General features: G+C 36.9%; 1 protein-coding gene across 3 annotated transcripts in view; it reads left to right on the top strand.

The window, feature by feature from the left end:
* The window catches only part of CSMD3 (CUB and Sushi multiple domains 3), a 613,476-nt gene that overhangs the window by 422,591 nt on the left and 170,242 nt on the right, over positions 1 to 20,643 (top strand). For all 3 annotated transcript variants that reach the window (XM_069006042.1, XM_069006041.1, XM_069006040.1), the window contains 3 exons: positions 6,938 to 7,129; positions 10,827 to 10,965; positions 13,012 to 13,199. In XM_069006042.1, coding sequence (XP_068862143.1) covers positions 6,938 to 7,129; positions 10,827 to 10,965; positions 13,012 to 13,199 — 519 coding nt within the window. The remainder of the gene's footprint in view (positions 1 to 6,937; positions 7,130 to 10,826; positions 10,966 to 13,011; positions 13,200 to 20,643) is intronic.

Genomic DNA, 20,643 nt, shown 5'->3' with positions numbered 1-20,643 from the left:
ATGTTTTTATACCCCACATAAAGGACACTTGTAGAGAACTGTGTTTACATCTTTTCTGGGTACGATTGAATGCTGGTTTAATGGCTTCTGTGGCTCTGTAGGAGCATTTGCACAGTATTGTACTGATCATAAAGAGAGATTTAGGACACCCCCTTGTCTGCACTGCTCAGAGCACATGAATCTGCTTATATGAATGCTCTTAGGAAAAATTAAAACAAGTTGTGGGAGGAACGGAACTGAATTTTTTGCATGGCTTGGCTGCAAAGATTCTGAACAAGATTCTGCCCCACTTCCTTCGAGTCACCTAGCAGAAATGGGGTAAAATAAGCAACTCTCCAGAGTAAATCCTTGTGCCTGTGCAATGGTACTTGTTTTCTGGAGGATTGGTGGTCTCATATTCAAAGTCTAAATTAAAGAATATGATTATATGGCTATCTGAGATATTAAGTCTCACTTTTGGGTCCTTTGGTTATTTATGTGTTAGCAACATCACACAGAAGAACTAAGAGGAGCTGAAACATAGATTGAAACAGCTGGTACTGAACTACTGCTGGCACTGCTGTTCAGAAATATTCTTAGTTCAGAGTCATTCCACCGTAGTCCAGTAGTATATCTTCAAATTTAGCTTCATCCGAATGAAAACAATTCATCTGCTCCAAAACCATGCCCCATTGCAAACCAAAAGGCAATCTGGAGTTTTATTTTACAAACACACTCAGCTCAGAACTGTGTGATAACTGTTGAAATACTTTCTTTCACTCTGACCATGTAGAGAGGCATACAAGCTCAGTGTATCTAATATGTTCACTAATCTCTCACCTACTGAGCACTTTCAACATGAGCCGCATTCATCCCCATCCTAGAATTCTTGATCAAGAATTATCTCTTAATTCTTTATCTAGCCCAAATGGTTTGACTGATTGCAGTGTGATTACTCTAAACTAGAAGTTCCAAGAGAAAAAGTAAAATAGGTTTCTGCATTTCTCTATCTTCATTAGGGAGAAAAAGCTCTCAGATGATCACTCACAGACTTTTGCTACAGAGTCACTCTTGTACCTGTTATGTTGCATGTATTAGGTAATAGACACATTTGAGGTTTGTCTATTTCCTGTAAAAAAATGTCTTTTAATAGGTATTTAATTGATTACATTCACAAATCACAGTTTACTAGTTATTCAAGACAATATTTCCTAAACTCTGAGTTTCTAATTATTGTAATAGAATAAATCATGAGGTATTCTTTTCTTACTTTATCTATTCTAATAAGTCACAAAGAACTTTAGTTCTTATACGTGAACTTAAGGGGAATTGTGATAGCCTGCTCCACTTATTTTGCAGAAAGCTGCCAAGATTGCATTGCAGGGACAATCAAAGACATCAGGACTTTGTAATTCCCCAAATTTTTGCTTACTCCACAAACTTTCATGGGGAATGATGAAGGTAGTGATTGAGGTCCCTGAATATACAATAAGAAAATACCCTCCACTTCTTGTACTGGAATATGCAGTTCATAAACAGTATTGGCACTTCAAAAGGAGAAAAAAAATAGGCTGAAAGTAGGTAATGAAAAGAAATATTAGAAAATAAACATTAAAGAGGCAAACAGGGTTGAGAATGCAGAACAGAACACACAGATAAGCTCTCTGAAATAAAAAACTGCAAACATACACAGCTTTTAATAGTAATAATGATGAGCTAGAGTCAGGCACATGAAAAAAACCCTTATGACTACAGAAGACATGACAGAAAACTGCCATTAGAAATTCAGTTTGAATATATGGGTAATATATGTTAACTCTCCAGAGGCATTAGTTCTATAATTGCATACAGTACTGAGATAGAAACTGCAGAAGGACTTTCTTATATAACTATTTCTTAATTTTCCCCTCAAAAAAAAAGATAATTACATGTTTGAGGATTCTTATTTTGAAAATTTTATTTATCAAAAAAAAATTCCACCTCCTTTTTGAGGTGAATATATGACAACAACCAAGTAAAAATAGAATTTAACAAATAACAGATTTATTCTTAAAATAGAGATTAAACACTTAATATAAATTACTAATACAGCATTTCCATCTCAATGGAAAAAAATCATGTGTTTCTTTCTGTTCCAGCCCATGAGAATGTTAAGTGCCGACATTAAGTACAAGTTTCTCCCTTGTGGTACTTCCTGATTGTAGAGGGAATCTGGGAAACAAGCTTATTAATAAGATGACAAACTTTTGCACAGCTAAGTTTAAGTAAATTACACTCCTAATTAAGCAAGTTGAATTTAGACACGTGCTTACAAAGAAATAGATGTGGTTTTCAGAAATACCATGAAGGAATAAATTATTTATGCGTTAATCTCACTATAGTTGTGGAACTCTGGATACCTTCTCCTGGTTTATTATCTTTAAAGTTAATTAAACAGGAAAAAAGTGAAGATTAAGGAAATGGTCATTTTTTGGAATTCTGTAATGCTCACCTATTTCCACCACAAAGTATGGTAACACGTAATAAAAACAAACAAACATGCATATATATATATATATATGTATATATATATATATAAAAACTTCTACCATCATTTATATACATAAGCCTTTACCACCATTTAAAATTACAAAGTAAAATAACAGCTGAAATTTGGTATCTAAATCTGTCAGTTCCAGTTGTTGAAATGCTTTGTAGAGGTATGTGTTGAAATGGAGGTGAAAGAGACAAAACATTGGAGTTCTTGCTTTCAACAACAGCAACAAAAAAATGCAGAATTTTTATATATACATAAATAAATAGAAAAAAATAGATTTTTAAATATATTAAAAATTTTAATTTATATTAAAAATTTAGAGAAAAATATGTTTCAAAACCTTGTATATATACTTGAATTGTCCAGTATTCACACCTATCCAAAGTTATTACCTATTTTTACCCTATCACATCTCCAAAGGCTGTGGGACAAATTATACTAAGTGCTCCAAGTTAGTAGCTTTGTAGCTTTACAGTGTGCTTTCACTAACAGTCGGCACTGTTTTATTGTCCTGATGATGATATTGAGGATAATGTCATGCAACTCCATGAATAAATAGATCCCATATCATGTAGTAACAATATTATGCAGGGTTTTTTCTCTCTTCCTTTAAGTAGCACTTTACAGAGAATACAGAAACAAAATTTCCCACAGATTTTAGGCAAATCTAACCGAAATGATTATTTATTCACAATGAAACAAAGTATATTCTGTACTTTTAATGGCATGCTGCATTCTTTCCCTTTCTTACATCCTGTTCATTTAGAATAAATTAATTTATTTCTTATCAGCCTGTTGAGAAAGTCACCTGGTCTTTCAAAACAATTCATAAATTCTTCAGTTAGAATTCATACTTTTAATAGAGTCTTGCAAAATGCTGAACAAACTGAAAAAAATGAGAATTAGACTTCTATAAATCATCTACTTTAAAGCCTAAAACCCAGACGGTGAGATTGTGGGAACAGAGAATGTCTATTTTGTATTCTAGTGTTATAATGCAAAAATCAGTCTTAAAGCAGTGGTTTTATTTTTAGATTTAAATTTAGTGTGAATTTGCAAAGTTTAAAAGTATTCATGGAATAGTTTAAGTTGCAAAGTACCTCTGGAGATGTCTAGTGCAATTGCCTGCTCGCAAAACAGTCAAAGAGATAACAACCCCTCTGTAAAAAAAAAAAAAAAAAACATTTGTTTGACCACAGTTGTAGTGAACCAGTTTTCTTTTATGCAGCTGGAGTGCTGCTTGTTGCATCTTGTGATTGCTATGTTTGTGCTTTTGCTGCACACATGCTTCCTAGAAGAGTTTTTGTCTTCTCTATTCCTTTTCTGTAAAGTTGCTTTCTGGTAAATTGTTTCTTGGGATTCATTTGTTCCAGATGCAGGATTCTGCATTTCCTTTTTTGAACCTCATGAAGTTTCTCTCAGGCTTTTTCTCCAGCCTACTGAAACCTCCCTAAATAGCATCCCTGCACTAGAGCATATCAACTGATCATCCAGTGTCTGTAAACTTGCCAAAAGCTAACTTTGTCTCGTTGTCCCCATCTTTAATAAATATTGAAGTCAACAACCACCCCTGAGGGACACTGCTGCTAATCAGCTCCTGCCTAGGTTTTGGATCATGGACACTCTGAACCTGGCGCACCAACCTGTTTTCCATCCATTTCATTCTCCACTTACCCAATCCCTGCTTCATCAATTTGGCTTCACAGCCAAAAGACCAGGAGGTGGGTTGAGCAGGCATGCAAGCATGCAAGATGACTACTATACAGGGCAAATAAAGGTAAAGTTATAAGTTTGGCACACAGATCTCATATTATAAAGTTCATTTGCATAAATATTACTAAGTGATTAAAAAACCCAAACAGATTGTATCAGAAATTCCTGTGTGGCCTCTTAATGTCTTTTTCAGCCATATTCATTTTTTTGCAGAATGTTGCAATCTAGTAAGAGCAACATGATATATAGAAAATAAAAAGTTTATACCAACATCCTTCTCTTTTTGGCCCTTCAAGATTGATTACAAATTCTGAGTAAGAATCACCTCCCATTCTTCTGGAATTGCATGTTTTAGATAAAGCAGAGAAGTGTTTTTCTTTATGGCAAAATTCAAGGTAGGTATTAAAGTGGGCAGAACAAAGTTTCTCTCCAGTGTGGACTGCTCTGACTGGCCAACACCAATCAAAAGATAACAGTGTGTCCTGTGTTCTCAGCAGGGAGGGATACACATTAGTATATGACTGGGTTTACTGCTTGCTTCAGTCTAAGTTTACCTTAAGAATTTTTTCTTTTAGTTCTGACCTTCATTAACCTTATGAACCTTTTCATATTTGATGAAATTCAATTCCAGTGTAATCTAGCTCCAGTATCTTATTCTCTTGCATGTAACATTTACAAGAGCTGCAAGTGCAGTGAATTTAGTAATTTCATATTTTAGTAATATTTTTTCTAAATTTAAACTCAGCAGCATATGTAAAGATACAAACAGGAGTCATGGTAGTGCCTAAAGCAGAAGTTTTAAAAAATTGCATGACAATATAAAAAAAAAATCGTTATCTTTCATTTATTATGAAACATTATAAAGAATATTTATTAATCTTTGAGGACTAAGAAACAAAGTTCTCCCTTACTTCTGTAATACTTGATTTTTTGTGAGAATTTATTTGTGGGTGTACTAGTTTGAAAACAAACTAGTGGGAGACACCAAGTCAGAATAACAATTTAATAGGGAAATAAAAGGGGGGGGGGGGGGGGGGGGGGGAAGGCAGATAACAGTGGGTTAAACTGACAGAGTTAGGATACAACCTGGCACCCTGTTAGTCAGGGTGGTGGTAGCAGTCTGATAGAATGGTGGCTGCAGTCCTGAAGCGGTGATCCTGTAGAAAAAGGGTCTGCTCCTCCTCAGAAGTTCCAGTGGTGGCTGTGTAGCTCCTGTCCTGTGGAAATCCAGTAGGAAGGTTGTCTCTGGTGTTCAGAGTCTCAGATTATATCCAGGATAGGATGCTTGGTTCCTCCCTCTGGGTGGAGCATCTCACAATGGGGTAATGAGTCATGAGGCCAAGTGTTGATTAGGCTCATTAACAGAAGATAGTCTGGAGGGAGTTATCTCTGAGTCATGCGGCAGGACAATGATGGGCCATTAACAGCAAGATAGTCTGGGAGGAGGAGGCAAGGAAACACTGCCCCACCTGATTTCAACAGCTCATGAGGATAGTAATAGAATACACTGCAACCCAGGACAGCGGGGATTTTTTTCCCTACAGTCAGTACTTTCTATGTGCAAAAACAACCCCAAAAATTCCCAATAACTTAACAGAGCAAATTCTTATATTTTTTATTAAGTAAGTCTTACAGAAAGAGACTTAGAGGGTTTTTTTTTTTAGATAAATAACATGTTTAGACCAAAATTTTCTCTTCAAGAAAAATTGTTAATACAAAGCCCACGTACACTTTGGATGAATGGATTGCTGTCTGCTGGTATTAACTCCCCAGAAAGAGGGCATCTGAATTAAATCTCAGTACTGCCACTTTGTGTTTATGTTACACAGATCGCTGAGCTCAGTGGGACTAGTTCTGACATTTGGTATTTATTTGTAATACATATAACATGCTTCAGTTCTATAGTATTAGTAGGAAATAATATTTACTTAAATAGACATTGATTTACTTACTTTTTGCTTAAGCTTACATATTTTTGTGCATAATATATTTAATATGCTGATCAGAATATGTTCAATATGAGGAATTGATCGGTACATTTTTTCTACTTTTCTTGTAGTCATTGTGATTGTATGTTATCTCAGTAATAATCCATATGTATGCATTATATATAGCTGTACATTCGCTCAGACTAAACCCTTGTGTATTTTTTGTAGCGATTTCTTTATTATTACTACAAAAGTCTAGTGTTGTAGATAGGTCATGTGCAAGGGTATAGATATGAGTGATCAATAAATTCACTTCCAAGGTCATTGCTAAATGTTACACCATACATATATTTATGAACTATAAAATTGTGGAGAATTGAAGATGTGTGCAAGCATACTTTAATCAGAAAACATTAAGTCCTTCATCTGGTTTTTCCTTTATTCATATTAAAAATTGCTCTAAGTTAAAAGTGCTAAATAATGTCCAGGGTAATAGGAAATCTCCTACTTTCCTTTATATATATTGCAGTGCCTCACAGAATTAAAAAAAAAAAAACAAAATAGAAAAAATAGGAACTTTTAATAACTAAAGGAGGTAGCGAAAATTAATAGTATAAAAGCAGCAGATTGTTGGACGATTTCTCAACCTTTTTTAAGTGACTAAGAAAATTTTGAATTTGAAGAGCTTCTTGATTAGAAAAATGTAACAAAATGGAAAAAAAACTGATTGAAAAGATTTTTTTTCAAAAATTTATTTTTATTGTTTTCACTTTGCTGCTAGGTTCTGTAGCCACTGCCTGTCGTGATCCTGGTGTCCCCATGAATGGAACTAGAAATGGCGATGGAAGAGAACCTGGAGACACTGTAATTTTTCAATGTGACCCTGGCTATGAACTTCAAGGAGATGAGAGAATAACCTGCATTCAGGTAGAAAATCGGTACTTCTGGCAGCCAAACCCACCAGTCTGTATAGGTATGCAGAAAAAAAATTAAATAATGCTTTCATAAAAATAGAAATCCTTATGTAATGAATCACACTGTTCTAGAAACTTGTTTAAAGAAAATACATTTACCGCACATCTTAGAAATTATTTTACATCAACCTCTGATAATCATAACCAAACCCTTTCCTCCGTAGTTGTTAGTATAATAGTTCTTATCCTTTCCCTCTAAGAGCCATCTCATTTATAACTTGATGATCTGGGACAGAAAAAGCAAAAAAGTCAATGTCAATGACTACTATCCTTGGTAGTCTATTCTTGGACAAACATTGCAGGGAGGAACTTGCCAGAGATTACAACTGCAAGGAGCACTGCACAGCTTTCAAACACACTTTTTCCTTTAATAACCTTAACTTGACCTTAGCTATTACAAGTAAAATCTGCATTCTATTTGCCTATGCATGCATGCACACCATCTACCCTGTTCATGCAGTACTACAGTACTGACTTGGTGTCTTGGCTATACAACTTAACATGTGAAAGTGTTGTTTTCTCTGTTCTTACTCTACTTACTATGCCTTCCTGCATAGTGTGAGTGTATGGGCTTGAAGAAAAGAATTGACTAGATTATTTTCTGGAAGACTGCAGTAAAGTAATATTTTATTGCTCATCTCTTATAATTCTTATATGTGAAAATATGTTTCATATTAATGATAACTGAACATCTGTAAATGTCTAAGCAAAAAAGTAAAAGGAATTCTAGGACTCTGGGACCTATAGTTAAAATATTATTTTATCATGCTGGCCTTACTTGATATTGTTGTTTCTAAAATTTAATTTTCAACTGAAAAATAATTGCCCTGCTATAAAGTAGTACCAGCAGTTTTAATCACTATCAATAGTGAGTTGATGATATTGTGAAATAGATTAAATGTAGGTACTCAACTGGCATTCTGTCGATAGCACATATAAAAAAGGCATGCACTTGTTTTTTACTTGCATGCATCCATTTATCTAATACTGGTAAGTTCCACACCTCATGCAAAACACCTACTGTACACAGAGTAGCAAGAATGCTTATTATGATGATTTATTTGTCCAGATATCAAGCGTGAAGTTATCTACTATTGATTTCCTATAATGATACATTCTTGGGGAATATGAACTGCTAATAGACTAAAATAGAGTGTGCAAACCTTGCCTTGGAGCTAAGTGATTTCAAAATTGTATGTTGTAGCTCAGTACACCCTGAAGTTCATTGATCTTTTTTTTCTCCTAACTTGTAATATATTCATTAATTTTGGTCCCGTGACTGTGAATCCAAACTGTGCAATACTTACCCTACAGATAACGTCAACATCATCATGGTTTATCAAAGTTTTAGAAAAAAACAAACGTAATTTTGGTGAAAGAATAAGAAGGAGGGGTAATTCCTAAAGTGTATAGTTGTACCATATTCTAGATTTATTTTATTAGCTCTTTACACACCAGGGTCTTTTTGAACCTCCTAATTATTAATGCTCAAAACTGGGTAAATATACTTTTTAATTTTTCTTACCTGGGGGAGTGCCTTGGTTGTTTTGATTCCCTTAGTCTTGCCGCTAGCAAAATTTTAAGAACGCCTTCATTTCGAAGGTCATAGCGATGGGAAAATAACAAAGAATTAAATACTGAGTCATGAATGAAAGATAATAATTAGAAATTCTTCTATACTGAAGATATTCTGACAAACTATAAATTGGAGAGCATGTCTCTGCCAAAAGACAGTCCTTTTCTTATGCCTGTGCTGCACAAAATAGCTACATGTTTTCCACTCCAAAAATTTTCTGGATCCAATCTTGCTGAGATACCAGAATTTTAAGTGATTGTGTTTACTTAGCTTTCTCAGGGATGAGATTAAAAATTCTAACATGCAAAAAGACATTTTAGGATTCAGGTTAACTATATATTTAGGGGAAGTATAGACTGTCTCCCAGAAGTTTCAGACTTTCTCCAGAAATTCATAGGTCAATTTTTTTTGTTTAATTTTTTTTGGTGGCTTTGTTTCGTTTGTTTTTACTGTTTTGTTTCAAGCAAGGTCTTGTTTACCATATTTATATCCATAAAAAAGGTTTCATTGTAAACAGTTAATTCCAGTGGTGCTTTCTGCAAAATTATCTATATGAAACTAATAGGAAGTAAAATTTCAGATTTTTTTTCATATTTCTTTATGATTATTTAAATTTATCTTCAAACTAGATATATAGAAGAAATTTTTTACAGCTAGGGTGGTGAAGCCACCTGGCTTGTATCAGCAAGGTATGGCTGGCAGGACCAGGGCAGTGATCATCCCCCTTTACTTGGCATTGGTGAGGCCCCACCTCAAATCCTGTGTTAAGTCCTGGGCCCCTCACTATATGAAAGACATTGAAGTGATAGACCGAGTCCAGAGAAAGTCAACAAAGCTGGTGAAGGGTCCAGATAACAACATTATGAAGCTCAGCTGAGGAAGCGGATGTGTAGCCTAGGGGAAAGTAGGCCCAGGGAAGACATTCCTCCACTCAACTACCTGAAAGGAGGTTGTAATGAGGTGGGTATTCATTTCTTCACCCAAATAATGACAGAATGAAAGGAAATGGCCTCAAGTTGCACCATGGGAGGTTTAGGTTGGATATAATGACAGATTTCTTCATCAGTAGGGTTACCAAGCATTGGAACAGGCTAACCAGGGAAGTGGTTGAGTCCCCATCCCTGGAGGTATTAAAACAAGTGTAGATGTGGTACTGAGGGACATGGTTTGGTGGTGGACTTGGCAGTGTTAGGTTTATGGTTGGACTCAATGATCTATATGATACTATAAGAGATTTAAATAACCTTAGAGGTCACAGAATCTCTGTTACAGAAGACCTGAGTGATAAATTACTTTCCTAGGCCCAGATGATCACTTAGTAGAATTAAAATTTCCAAAATTATAAATCTTTATAATCTTATCTAGAATCTTTTGAATAACATTGTAAGAAGTTCTATCAAAAAAGATCTTTAGAAAACCTGATTATTCTCTTGTTGCTGCATTAAGTCTCAGATAAGGAATGCTGCAGAAAAAAAATTCATTATAACTTCCTTCTTTTTACTATTTATTTTTCTGGACCAAAACTCCACAACATCTGGGAACCTCAAAATCTCATAGAGAAATGTGGTTGTTTAATTCTAATTGTACTTAAAGCTATTTTACTTATCTCTGAGTTTGAAAAGTGCAATTACTTGAATATTTTTTAAATTTTATTATATTATATGCATCTTGATCTGAATTACTAGTCAGTTTTTTCTGGTGAAAAGGCAGATAACTGCATTATCAATGTAAGTAGATCATTTTTCATAGCCTAAGGAAGTTCTTTTAGAGTGCCTTTAACAAGAATAGAAAGTGGAAAGCTTATCCAGTCAAGATTTTTTATGTCTGTAGCCAGAGCATTTTTCAAGTTCACAGCATATTCAGAAAAGCCTTGACATAATATTATGCAAACAAAAGGACACAGATTTCAAAAACAAGTGTTTCATTTCATAGTAATATTAGTATTTGTCTAAGGCAAAATGTGAATACTTTTTTTTCCCTTTCTATTAAAGCTTTGTAGATACCTCATTTGTTTCTTGTTTAACTTTTGGAGGACACTAAATGTCAGTGAACAGATTGCTGTTACTTGCTTCTTTGTTTCTTACCTTCTTTCCTCAAGTTCAATCCATTTTTATTCACAGCTCCCTGTGGAGGAAACCTGACTGGCTCATCAGGTTTTATACTTTCACCAAACTTCCCTCATCCTTATCCCCACAGCAGAGATTGTGACTGGACTATCACTGTTAATAGTGATTATGTTATATCATTAGCATTTATCAGGTAAGCTTCTAGTTATAGTTTTTAAAGTTATGTTTATAAATTTATTATTGCCAGTTGTTCAGATCTCTGTAGGGTAATATATGTATACTTAATATGACTATCAAAGGGATTAGTAATCACTATCTTTGTTAAAAGTTACAATAAATATGTCAGAGTAGTCAATACACATAGAGTTGGAGCTTGGAAACTCATTGCTGTTTCCTTAAAAGCACTCTGCTTACACTGGCTAATGATGGATGGTGCTCAGTTTAACTAAGATTCAGTTCCTGAGAAGGCAGCATGGAGTAACTTGCTGAAATGTCTGCAACTCGGGATGGTCTTTAATGATGAAACCTATTGATTCATCATTTTTTGTATATGAAACCTGCTATTTAGGCAAAATTTCAAAAGTAATCTTTAAATCTAGTTTTATTAGTCCATATAATTTCAGGATACTCAAGATACTTCCGGATGTTCTCGTTATTAAATGGAATTGTTCTAGAATTTTCTTTTATCACAATACAAGACTAAATAGAGCTTAATAGAATTCACAAAGGAACTTTTGCTGTCTGCGCTGTATGTAGCACATGGTGTAAATTAATATATCTATTATGTGTGAAAAATATGCATACCAACTGGGAAATATGTCACAGAAAAGATAAAAATGGTACTTGTGATGTCCCATCAAATTTAAGTTCTTATGCTGGGTGTTCTATAATAGTGTCTTTATTGTTCTGATCAGTGATAATGTGATGACTTCTTTAGAGAGGTAGGTCATATAGTGCTGAATGACATAGCATGTGTTTTGGTGAATTCATTCTAAGGAAATTAATCATGTAATTGTATTTACATAATTAACAATTTAACTATTTTGTTAGTGATTTCAAAATGTTTTAAGTTGGTAAGGAAACTTTCTGTTGTGTAGTAGCACTTCTTTTTTTTGTTAAATATCATGAGCTCAATATATTTAACAATATTCTGGGTTTTATACTCTACATTTAGATATGAGATCCTCCATCTTAGAATAAAAAAAAATATTTTGCAGCGTGACCCCAGATACTATGAACTATGTCTGTCTATGTTTATAGATCCCAAATTCTGCCAAGTTAAAAAAATCTCAAAATCTGGTCAATTGCTATGATTCTTTGATAGAAACTCAGAAGCTTAGTCTTGGTCAAAGTAGATTGCATCTTTACTGAGAATTGCCTCATTTATGACACAGAGACTGATCTAGAGTGCGTAACACAAAATACTCCACTAAGTACTGTTAAATAGTCTTTTGAGTGGAACTTACTCCAGCTAATCCTTCTAAACTCAAGACAAACTATGGCACTTAACTGTTAACTTTTTCCTTTTGCGTGGAAATATATTTAAAATAACACAGAAGTTAAAAAATGAGCTCCATCAGGTCTTCAATGCCTCCAGTTTTTTCAGTCAGGGGCTACTGTCAAGTAGAGACAACATAGTTTGGATTTTCATTCTTTTACTAACTACCCTTTTTAAAAACTGGGGGTTCTTCATTGGGACAATCTTGCAAGTGAAATTGGTTAACTCTCTGCCTTTAACTAAAATTGTTTGAACTTAGCTAATTTAGTTAATTAACTACAATTTAGTTTGAAAGAAAATGTGATGTTTCAATACTTCATCTTAAACTGATCACAGGCAAAATTCTTCTTGCTCTCAGAGATGTGGGAAGATTATCCTCTAGCTGTGTGAAAGTGTTTAGTCTGGCTGGAAGCTGAGTGCATTATATCTTAAAGCATTTCTGCCAAGGATTCCAATAGATCTAGATTGTTTATTTTTCTAAACCTTTAGAAATATGTTATTAATTTTTTTCTCTATTTAAAAAAGCTTTCCTTTTGTTGTTTCTAAGGAATGAAACAAAAGATATAGTATTTCTGTGTTTGCTAATAAAACACTTCTACAAACCATTTTTTTCTGACAATGGAGGAATTTTTTTCCTTTTATTAAAACAGCGGTAGTAAATTTAAAATTTAAGCTAATAAAAGTGAAAATGTTAGGCAAAGCATATTCCATCTGACATTTCCTTTTTTTTTTGTTCTCTAGCTTCAGTATAGAACCAAATTATGATTTTCTTTATATCTATGATGGGCCAGACAGTAATAGCCCATTGATTGGGAGCTTTCAAGATAGCAAACTGCCAGAGAGGATAGAGAGCAGTTCAAATACCATGCATCTGGCTTTTCGAAGTGATGGATCTGTTAGTTTTACTGGATTCCATCTGGAGTACAAAGGTAAATAAAATTATTTTTCTTATATATTTATAAAGTTCAATGAACAAGTGAAAATTTTGTTTTAATTTTCCATCGTTTTCTGCCTGTTAATGTTTTTGTTTTGCCTGAGAATCTGATAATGTGAATAATCTTTTCATACAAGTGTAATGTTACAAGCTTGCTAACTTAAAATAAACTTTCAAGTATGATTTTGATGATTTACCTGTACTGTTGAATTCATGATTCCTTCCAGTCACAAAGCAGGCTTACAAGAAGGCTGGGCAGGCACTTTTCATGATGGCATGTAGTGATAGGACAAGGGAGAATGGCCTTAAGCTGAAGGAGGACAGATTTAGATTAGATATTAAGAAGAAATTCTTTGTTGTGAGGGTGGTGAGGCACTGGAACAAGGTGCCCAGAGAGGTTGTGGACTCCCCACCCCTGGAGGTGTTCAAAACCAGGATGAATGCGGCTCTGAGCAACCTGGTCTAGTGGAAGGTTCCTTGCTCATGGCAGGAGCATTTGGAGCTACATGATCTTTAAGAACCCTTCCAACCTAAATCATTCTATGAGTCTATGATTCTAGGAAAAAATAGGAGACAGCAGTTTTCAGGTTTCAAAAATAATGATGCAGTGGCATTACTTAACAGCATATATACATGTTTTATCCAGAATTTATTTCATTTTTATTTTACATAGCAGATCATGTTGACTTAGGTGTATTTAAGGTCCTGTAAGATGAAATGATGTGTAGAATCTAGGGATCCAATATTGAAAATAAAAAAAATATTTTCTTCATTTCAAAAGGCTAGACCTTTGTATGATATACCACAGTAGAACTGTCTGCCTATCTCAGATCTGAGGTCATAGCACAGTAAACAAGAAAATATAAACTTGCAAAATGTATAATCAGTAGGAACTTTCATAACTGCCTCTGCATGGCTTGATAAACAGAAATATTTGCTATTAGATGAATATGAAAATATTCTGTAAAGACAACCAGAAAGAAAATAGGGGTGATGTAGACCTCCTTGGTCTTATTTTCTTCTCCATTTATTCTGAGACTGATTAGTAAGTGAAAAGGTATAGAAGGGAAAGAATTATGTATTTATTGCTTTGTAAAACCCATGAAGCCTCCTTATACTTTCCTACAGTCATTGGATTCTACAGATCTCAGGGAAGTTGTCACCACAGTGTGACCTAGTCCTGAAAAGTTAAAAGTAGGTCTCAACATGATGATGGTGAGCCCAGATGTATGTAGTGCTTCAGTTCACTTAAATATATTTCTTCTTTTCAACTAAATTGAAGAACAATAAATGCAGATGGAAGCGCTATAGGAAGTATTCAGGGTCACAGAACTTCTGAAGGACAAGAAAAAAAATTATTTTTAAAGAGGCCAATCTTTTTCTTCTGTGCTGTCGAATGAAGCTTGTCTCACGGAATCCAAAGGGCTTCTACTATCCACCAATCCAAGTATGAAGGATATTTATTAGGGAGACCGTCTCTTCAAACTCTTGATCTAGGTTTAAAAAAAAAAGTGAACCGGTGTACTTTGTGAGAGGCACCAGTCTGATTTTTATTTATGCCTCAACATGTTTTATACATGAGGTGGAAAATTACTCGAGGGGCTGTACATGAGCTGGGAGTCCCATCCCTGGGGAGGCTTCGCTGGCAGGCAATCAGGGCAGAGAAAACTTCCACGATCAGGCTGGAAGCTACCCCGCTCACGAGGGGGCCAGATCCCTGGATGCCCATGAAAAAACGCTCGGGAAATCGGGCTATGGGAGGAGCCCTAGCACATAAACGCAGTTAACTGCGACACAGCTGAGGGCCACTTTCTTTGGGTTTCTTGGAGGAAGCAGGGGCTCTCCTGGAGGGTCAGCTTGGCTCCTCTCCCCACTCCCCCTTCCCCCCAACCTTTTTCTCCCTGCGGTCTTGCTTCTTCCCTGGCTGTCTATCCTGTTTGCACCTGTCCTGCCCTGCTTCGCCATTTCCCCGGGGCAGCCCGACACCAGGGGACACCAGTGCTCCGCTGTTTCCCCAACGGAGCGGCTGCCACCACCTGCAGCCACCACACCCCAACCTTGAGAACCTGCAGTTGCTCCAGGAGCACGTAGCCATGGCAGCCTGTTCTTCACCAACAGGAGGGACACACAGCCTGCTGCTGTTGGGAAATTGCGCCCAGCCTGTCCCTGGAACCACACAGACTCGCCACAGCTTGCAGTTTACACACTCCATCTGTTCAACATGCTAAGAGGGCGCCCAGGGTACAGCGGTAACAATCTGTCCCGGTGTTCTGTTTCTCTCTCCGTCTTTCTTTTCCCCTCTTTGCTCCCTTTTCTATCCCCCTTCAGTAGGAACACTTATCTTTCTTTATCAAGAAACAGTTCTCAGATATAATATTGCCATGCTTATGCTTTATTTTTGTCTGAGAAATCGATCAAACAGAATCCTCCCCAACTCCCCTTTTAGAGTGGGATGGGACACTTTGTAATCAAGGCAGAATACTATTTTGAACAATTCTGATAGGCCATGTGTGCCACTAAGATGTCTTTCTCTACTTCAAGGAGTTACTGTGCCAGAAAAGTGCTGTAGCTATCAGCACATTTTTAAAGGAGCTCATAAGTAATGGGAGGATGCAGGTATGTGTTTATGTGTGTAAGTGAGGGAAGTTGGAAAGTGGAATCAACCTAATCTTAATTTTCCCTGTTCACCTGAGAAGGTTATAACTCCTGCTTTTCTCAGAGTAATTGGAGTATGCATTTCAACATCTTCTTAAAAAAAAAAGAGACATAAAAAGGAGGAACTATTTCAATTCACATAAAAATTTCAAGTACTATGAAATTTGGACAGCTCAAAATCCCTTAAGCAGATGACCAGCTTGCTTAGTGAATTTTCCCATTTTTACAGGGAATATCTGATAAATGTTCCTCTGCACTTTTTAATTTAGGTGTATCATAAGAAGTCTTACTGTATGGCCATTCCTTGAATCCTGTGTTCAGTTTTGAACCCCTCACTATAGGAAAGATGTTGAGGTTCTGGAGCCGGGGCAGAGGATAATGGAGCTGGTGAGGGGTCCAGAGTAAAAGTCTTATGAGGCGCTGCTGAGGGAGCTGGCATTGTTTAGTCTGGAGAAAAGGAAGGAGACCTTACATTCTCTACAACTACCTGAGAGGAGATTGTAGTGATGGGAGGGTTAGCCTCTTCTCACAAGTAACAAGCAATAGAACAAGAGGATGATTTACCAAAAATCTGCATATGGATCTAATATCAATATTCAACTGAGACAGATAAAAACTCTCTAACAGTTTAGAGTTAGAAAGTGTATGTTTTATTTGGCGCCAGGCACTGCGTGGGACAGCTCCCCAAGATGCAGGCCCTGATACAAGCAAATATGATACCTTTTATTTCCAAATATTATGAATATCCAAAATACAAAATGCATATTCGTAATGTTAACACCTCCCATTTTCCACTTCATATGGAAATGAGCTTACATGTCATTAAGCATGCATAGTGTGTGTTCTGAATTGAGTCGGTGGTCTTGAATTGGGTCAGTGGACCTAAGGAAGATGAAGTAACATCTTCCTCGCTTTGACCTTTTTGCCTTTCTGAGTTTTAGCAATTCTAATAACTTTAGTGACCTTTAAGTTTCCTCGTGCGTGACTTTTGGATGGGCTCCCACAAAGGGAGGAAATTGGTAATTGTCTTTATTCTATACACCAACTTATCAATGTTTCTGCTCATTATTCTAAGCACAGCTAAACAAACATGCAAATGACAGATCATCAGTTATTTGGTAATCAGTTACTAACATCTAAAATTCTATATCATCAATTACTTGGTAATCAGTTACTAACATCTAAAACTCTATTTCAGGTCCAGCTCTCCTAACTATTTTGATTAACCCTCACTGGGCCCAAGCCTACTACTGAAATCCCAAGCAAAATGACTAAAATTTTTATGTTTCCTCTAAATCTATGTTTCAAAGAAGTGGGCTTAAGTTACACCAGTCTAAACCAGAGAAGGTTTAGATTGAATCTTAGAAAAGAAAGTCTTCATGGGAGTGGTTCTCAGTTGTTGAACAGGCTGCCAGGGAAGTGATAGGATCCTCAACCCTGAAAGTATTTGAAAGATGTGTAGATGTGGTACTTAGGGACATGGTTTAGTGGTGGACTTGGCAGTGCTGGGCTTACAGATGGGCTCAATGATCTTAGAGGTCTTTTCCAGCCTAAGTGATTCTATGGTTCTATTCTATTATTCTATAAATAACATGGGTAGAAAATCAGCTTGACTGCTGAGCTGAGGCTCTTGGCTAGTATTAATTGTGATTAATAATGCAGCCAGTATTCTCTTTGTTAACAACCAGTATGATGGGACAGAGCAAATTTGTGGACAACATCAGTTTGGAGGGATATGTCAGTGCTACTCAAAGGATCTTATGAGGTTATAGAATCAGACTGACAGGAGCCCTGAACTAAGCGTTCTGGTTTCAGCTGAGTTAAAGTTAATTTTCTTCCTAGCAGCTGGTGTAGTGCTGTATTTTGGATTTAGGATGAGAATAATGTGGATAACATGCTGTTTTGGTTGCCGCTGGCCAGTACTTAGACTAAGTCAAGGACTTAGCTTCTCATGCTGCTTTGCTGGTGAGGAGTCTGGGGAAGCACAAGAAGCTGGGAGGGAGCACAGCCACAATAGCTGACCCCAACTTTTCAATGTGATGTTCTGGCCTGGGGGAGACTACTTAGATACTGGATGGGCATCAGTCAGTTGGTGATGAGCAGTTTTTCATTTACATAATTTGTTTTTCTGGGGTTTTATGTCTGTCTTTTTTTTCCCCCTTTCCATTAAAATTTATTATTATTTCTATTAATATTATTATTATTACATTTTATTTAAACTGTCAAGCCATTCTTATTTCAATCCACAAATTTTCTCAGTTTAACCTTTCCAGTTCTCTCCTGCATATCACTGTGGATCCCACTGAGTGAGAAGTTGCATGGTCCTTGTTGCTGATGGGCTAAAACATAACAGTCCTTTTTTGCGAGTTGACTGCAGATCTGACCCCAGAGTGTGTTAAAACAAATTTGTTTTAATTATCTATTATGTTAGTTTAATAGTCACTGATCACAATGTTGATTTATTTGGAGTCAGAGTTGTTGTGCTTGTTTTGAGAATAGGGTTATGTAACAACTTACTTGCTCTCTTTTTTTATTACATCTGGGAACTGGATTAAGGATATAATTTTGATGGACTGTGTAACACTGGATTAAAATATGATAAAATAAATCCTGCTTGTGAGACTAATCTGGTATTTTTGCTCACTATTGCAGATATGAATCTGTACTTTTAGGGAACCACCTCTTAAAAACTATTAATAATCCCAACCTTTATCTTTTCTCCTCAGAGAGCCAATCTATGGGGCAGATAAGGGGGAATACTTGCCCCACTCCTGCACCTTTCCTTTCATCTTCATCTTTCCATTCTCCTCCAGGCTAATTTCAATAGCTCTTGAGAATTTTGAATATCCTTGAGATGTTCAAACCAGCGTATTCATATTGTGGTGTCTCCTGAATGTGTTTCAGGTTTTGTTTGAGGTTAAACAATTATTTAGGAATACTGCTGTGACATATGCTCTGAAGCTGATCATTATAAGTTGCAGGCTGCATGGGATAGTATGGGTAAGTACCAAAGACAGTGGGCACCTCCAGTGTTGTGGTAGTTCAGCCCTGAACAAGTGCAGAATCCTGAAAAACTAGGAAAATATTTGGGAAAAGTATCTTGTCACACTAGCAATTCCAGAGAGACACAAATCATTGTGATGTGCTGGGACCTGGTCCGGGCATACCAAGCTCTGTTCAACATAATTCACTATCCTCAAGTGGAGGAGGTCTCTGGATCTGACAGCAAAACAGTGGGAACCCTGGCTACTCCAGCTGCCATGACAGGCTTTGCAACTGAACCAGAGGAACAACCTGTGCTGGTATCAGTCACCCCTACACACAAACAGGAGTATTGGATGCAAATGTCAGCTTGTTTGGTAAGGGAAGAAACTCCTAGTAAGAAGGAAAAGGAGGAGGAAGTGGATGAAGAGGGCTACTCCAGAGGGCCATCACAAGAGGAGGAGGAGGAGGAAGAACCCATAAACAAGTCAGTGACCATACAATCAGCAAATAGTCACTTTGGCTGCTCCAGTGCTGGGTTAACAGGGTCAGTAACCTCGAATTGAGGGTAACGTCCGGCACACAGAATCCCTTTCTAGGGAAGGGGGCATTAACAAACAGATTGAAAATGGGACACAAGCCCTCAGCTTCTGAAGGTGACTCCCTCCAGGCATGAGGAAAAGGTTACCTTTTAAGAAGATACTATAATCCATTCAGGCAAATGGATCGCCATGAAGAGAGGTATCCAGTACCTGAAGGAATTAGCCAGGCTGCAGGTGATTTATGATGACCTGGATACTGAGCAGTTACCCAAAGATACAGAAGTCCAGTGCAAATGATCCATATGCTGTAAGTTTTTACAGAGCACATCAAATGACAGTTTAATATGGAAAACAAGAGCCATGCACACATACAGAGCAAAATAAGGAATTAATTTATCAATTCCCATAGGCAGGCAGATGTTCAGCCATCCCCAGTAAAGCAGGGGTCCATCACACATAATGATGACTAGGGAAGACAAATGCATAACTTCAACTGTCCCTCCCTTCCTTCTTTTTGTCCCAAATTTATGTGCTGGGCACGACATCATATGATATGTACCCCATGCCATATGGTATGATCCAGCTTTGGTCATTTGGGGTCAGCTGTCCCAACTGGGTTTGCTCCAACTGCCTAATGAGAGAGTGTTGCAAGGTGGTGGTTAATGCCAGCAAGACATCGATCCCTTGGGAGAGCAACTGTGATTTGTGAGTAAACTCTGGATTTCTCTTCTTGTTTTTGTTTTCCTGTTCCATCTCTAAACGGAGGAACCGTGGAAAGACTCTTGGGTCTCCGAGCCGCATATGGACATTTATCTTAAACTTGAAAAGATTCTTGAACAACGATTTGTAAATTCTAGCTTAATTCAAGCTCAAAAGGAACTGAAACACTTCCTGGCATGGTTGTTTAAGAACTTTTTCTACGTCTCTTGGGACTTGATTCTTACCAAAGACTTTTGGAACACCATTTGGACCCAGTTAATTTCTGAGTCAAAATATATGCCGATGGAAGAATATTTTCCTGAATATTATTTAATTACCGAGACTGTTGAACAATGTCAGCTGTGTCCTGGTGAAGGGAAGCCTGGCTCAGGGACCGTGCGACCCAGGCCACATGCGCCGAGCGCTCTGAGAGCAGCAGCGAGGCAATTACCGCGCACGGGTGGAATGATGTGAGCTGCAGTATTGACAGCAGAGCGAGGTGTGGCGGGAGCAGCGCGACCCGGCGGTGCCCGCCCGGCCCCGCGCAGCGCGTGGTGGAGC

Source organism: Aphelocoma coerulescens, chromosome 2 (assembly GCF_041296385.1).
Source record: "Aphelocoma coerulescens isolate FSJ_1873_10779 chromosome 2, UR_Acoe_1.0, whole genome shotgun sequence".
Taxonomy (NCBI): Eukaryota; Metazoa; Chordata; class Aves; order Passeriformes; family Corvidae; genus Aphelocoma; species Aphelocoma coerulescens.
This window is presented reverse-complemented; position numbering and strand designations above follow the sequence as displayed.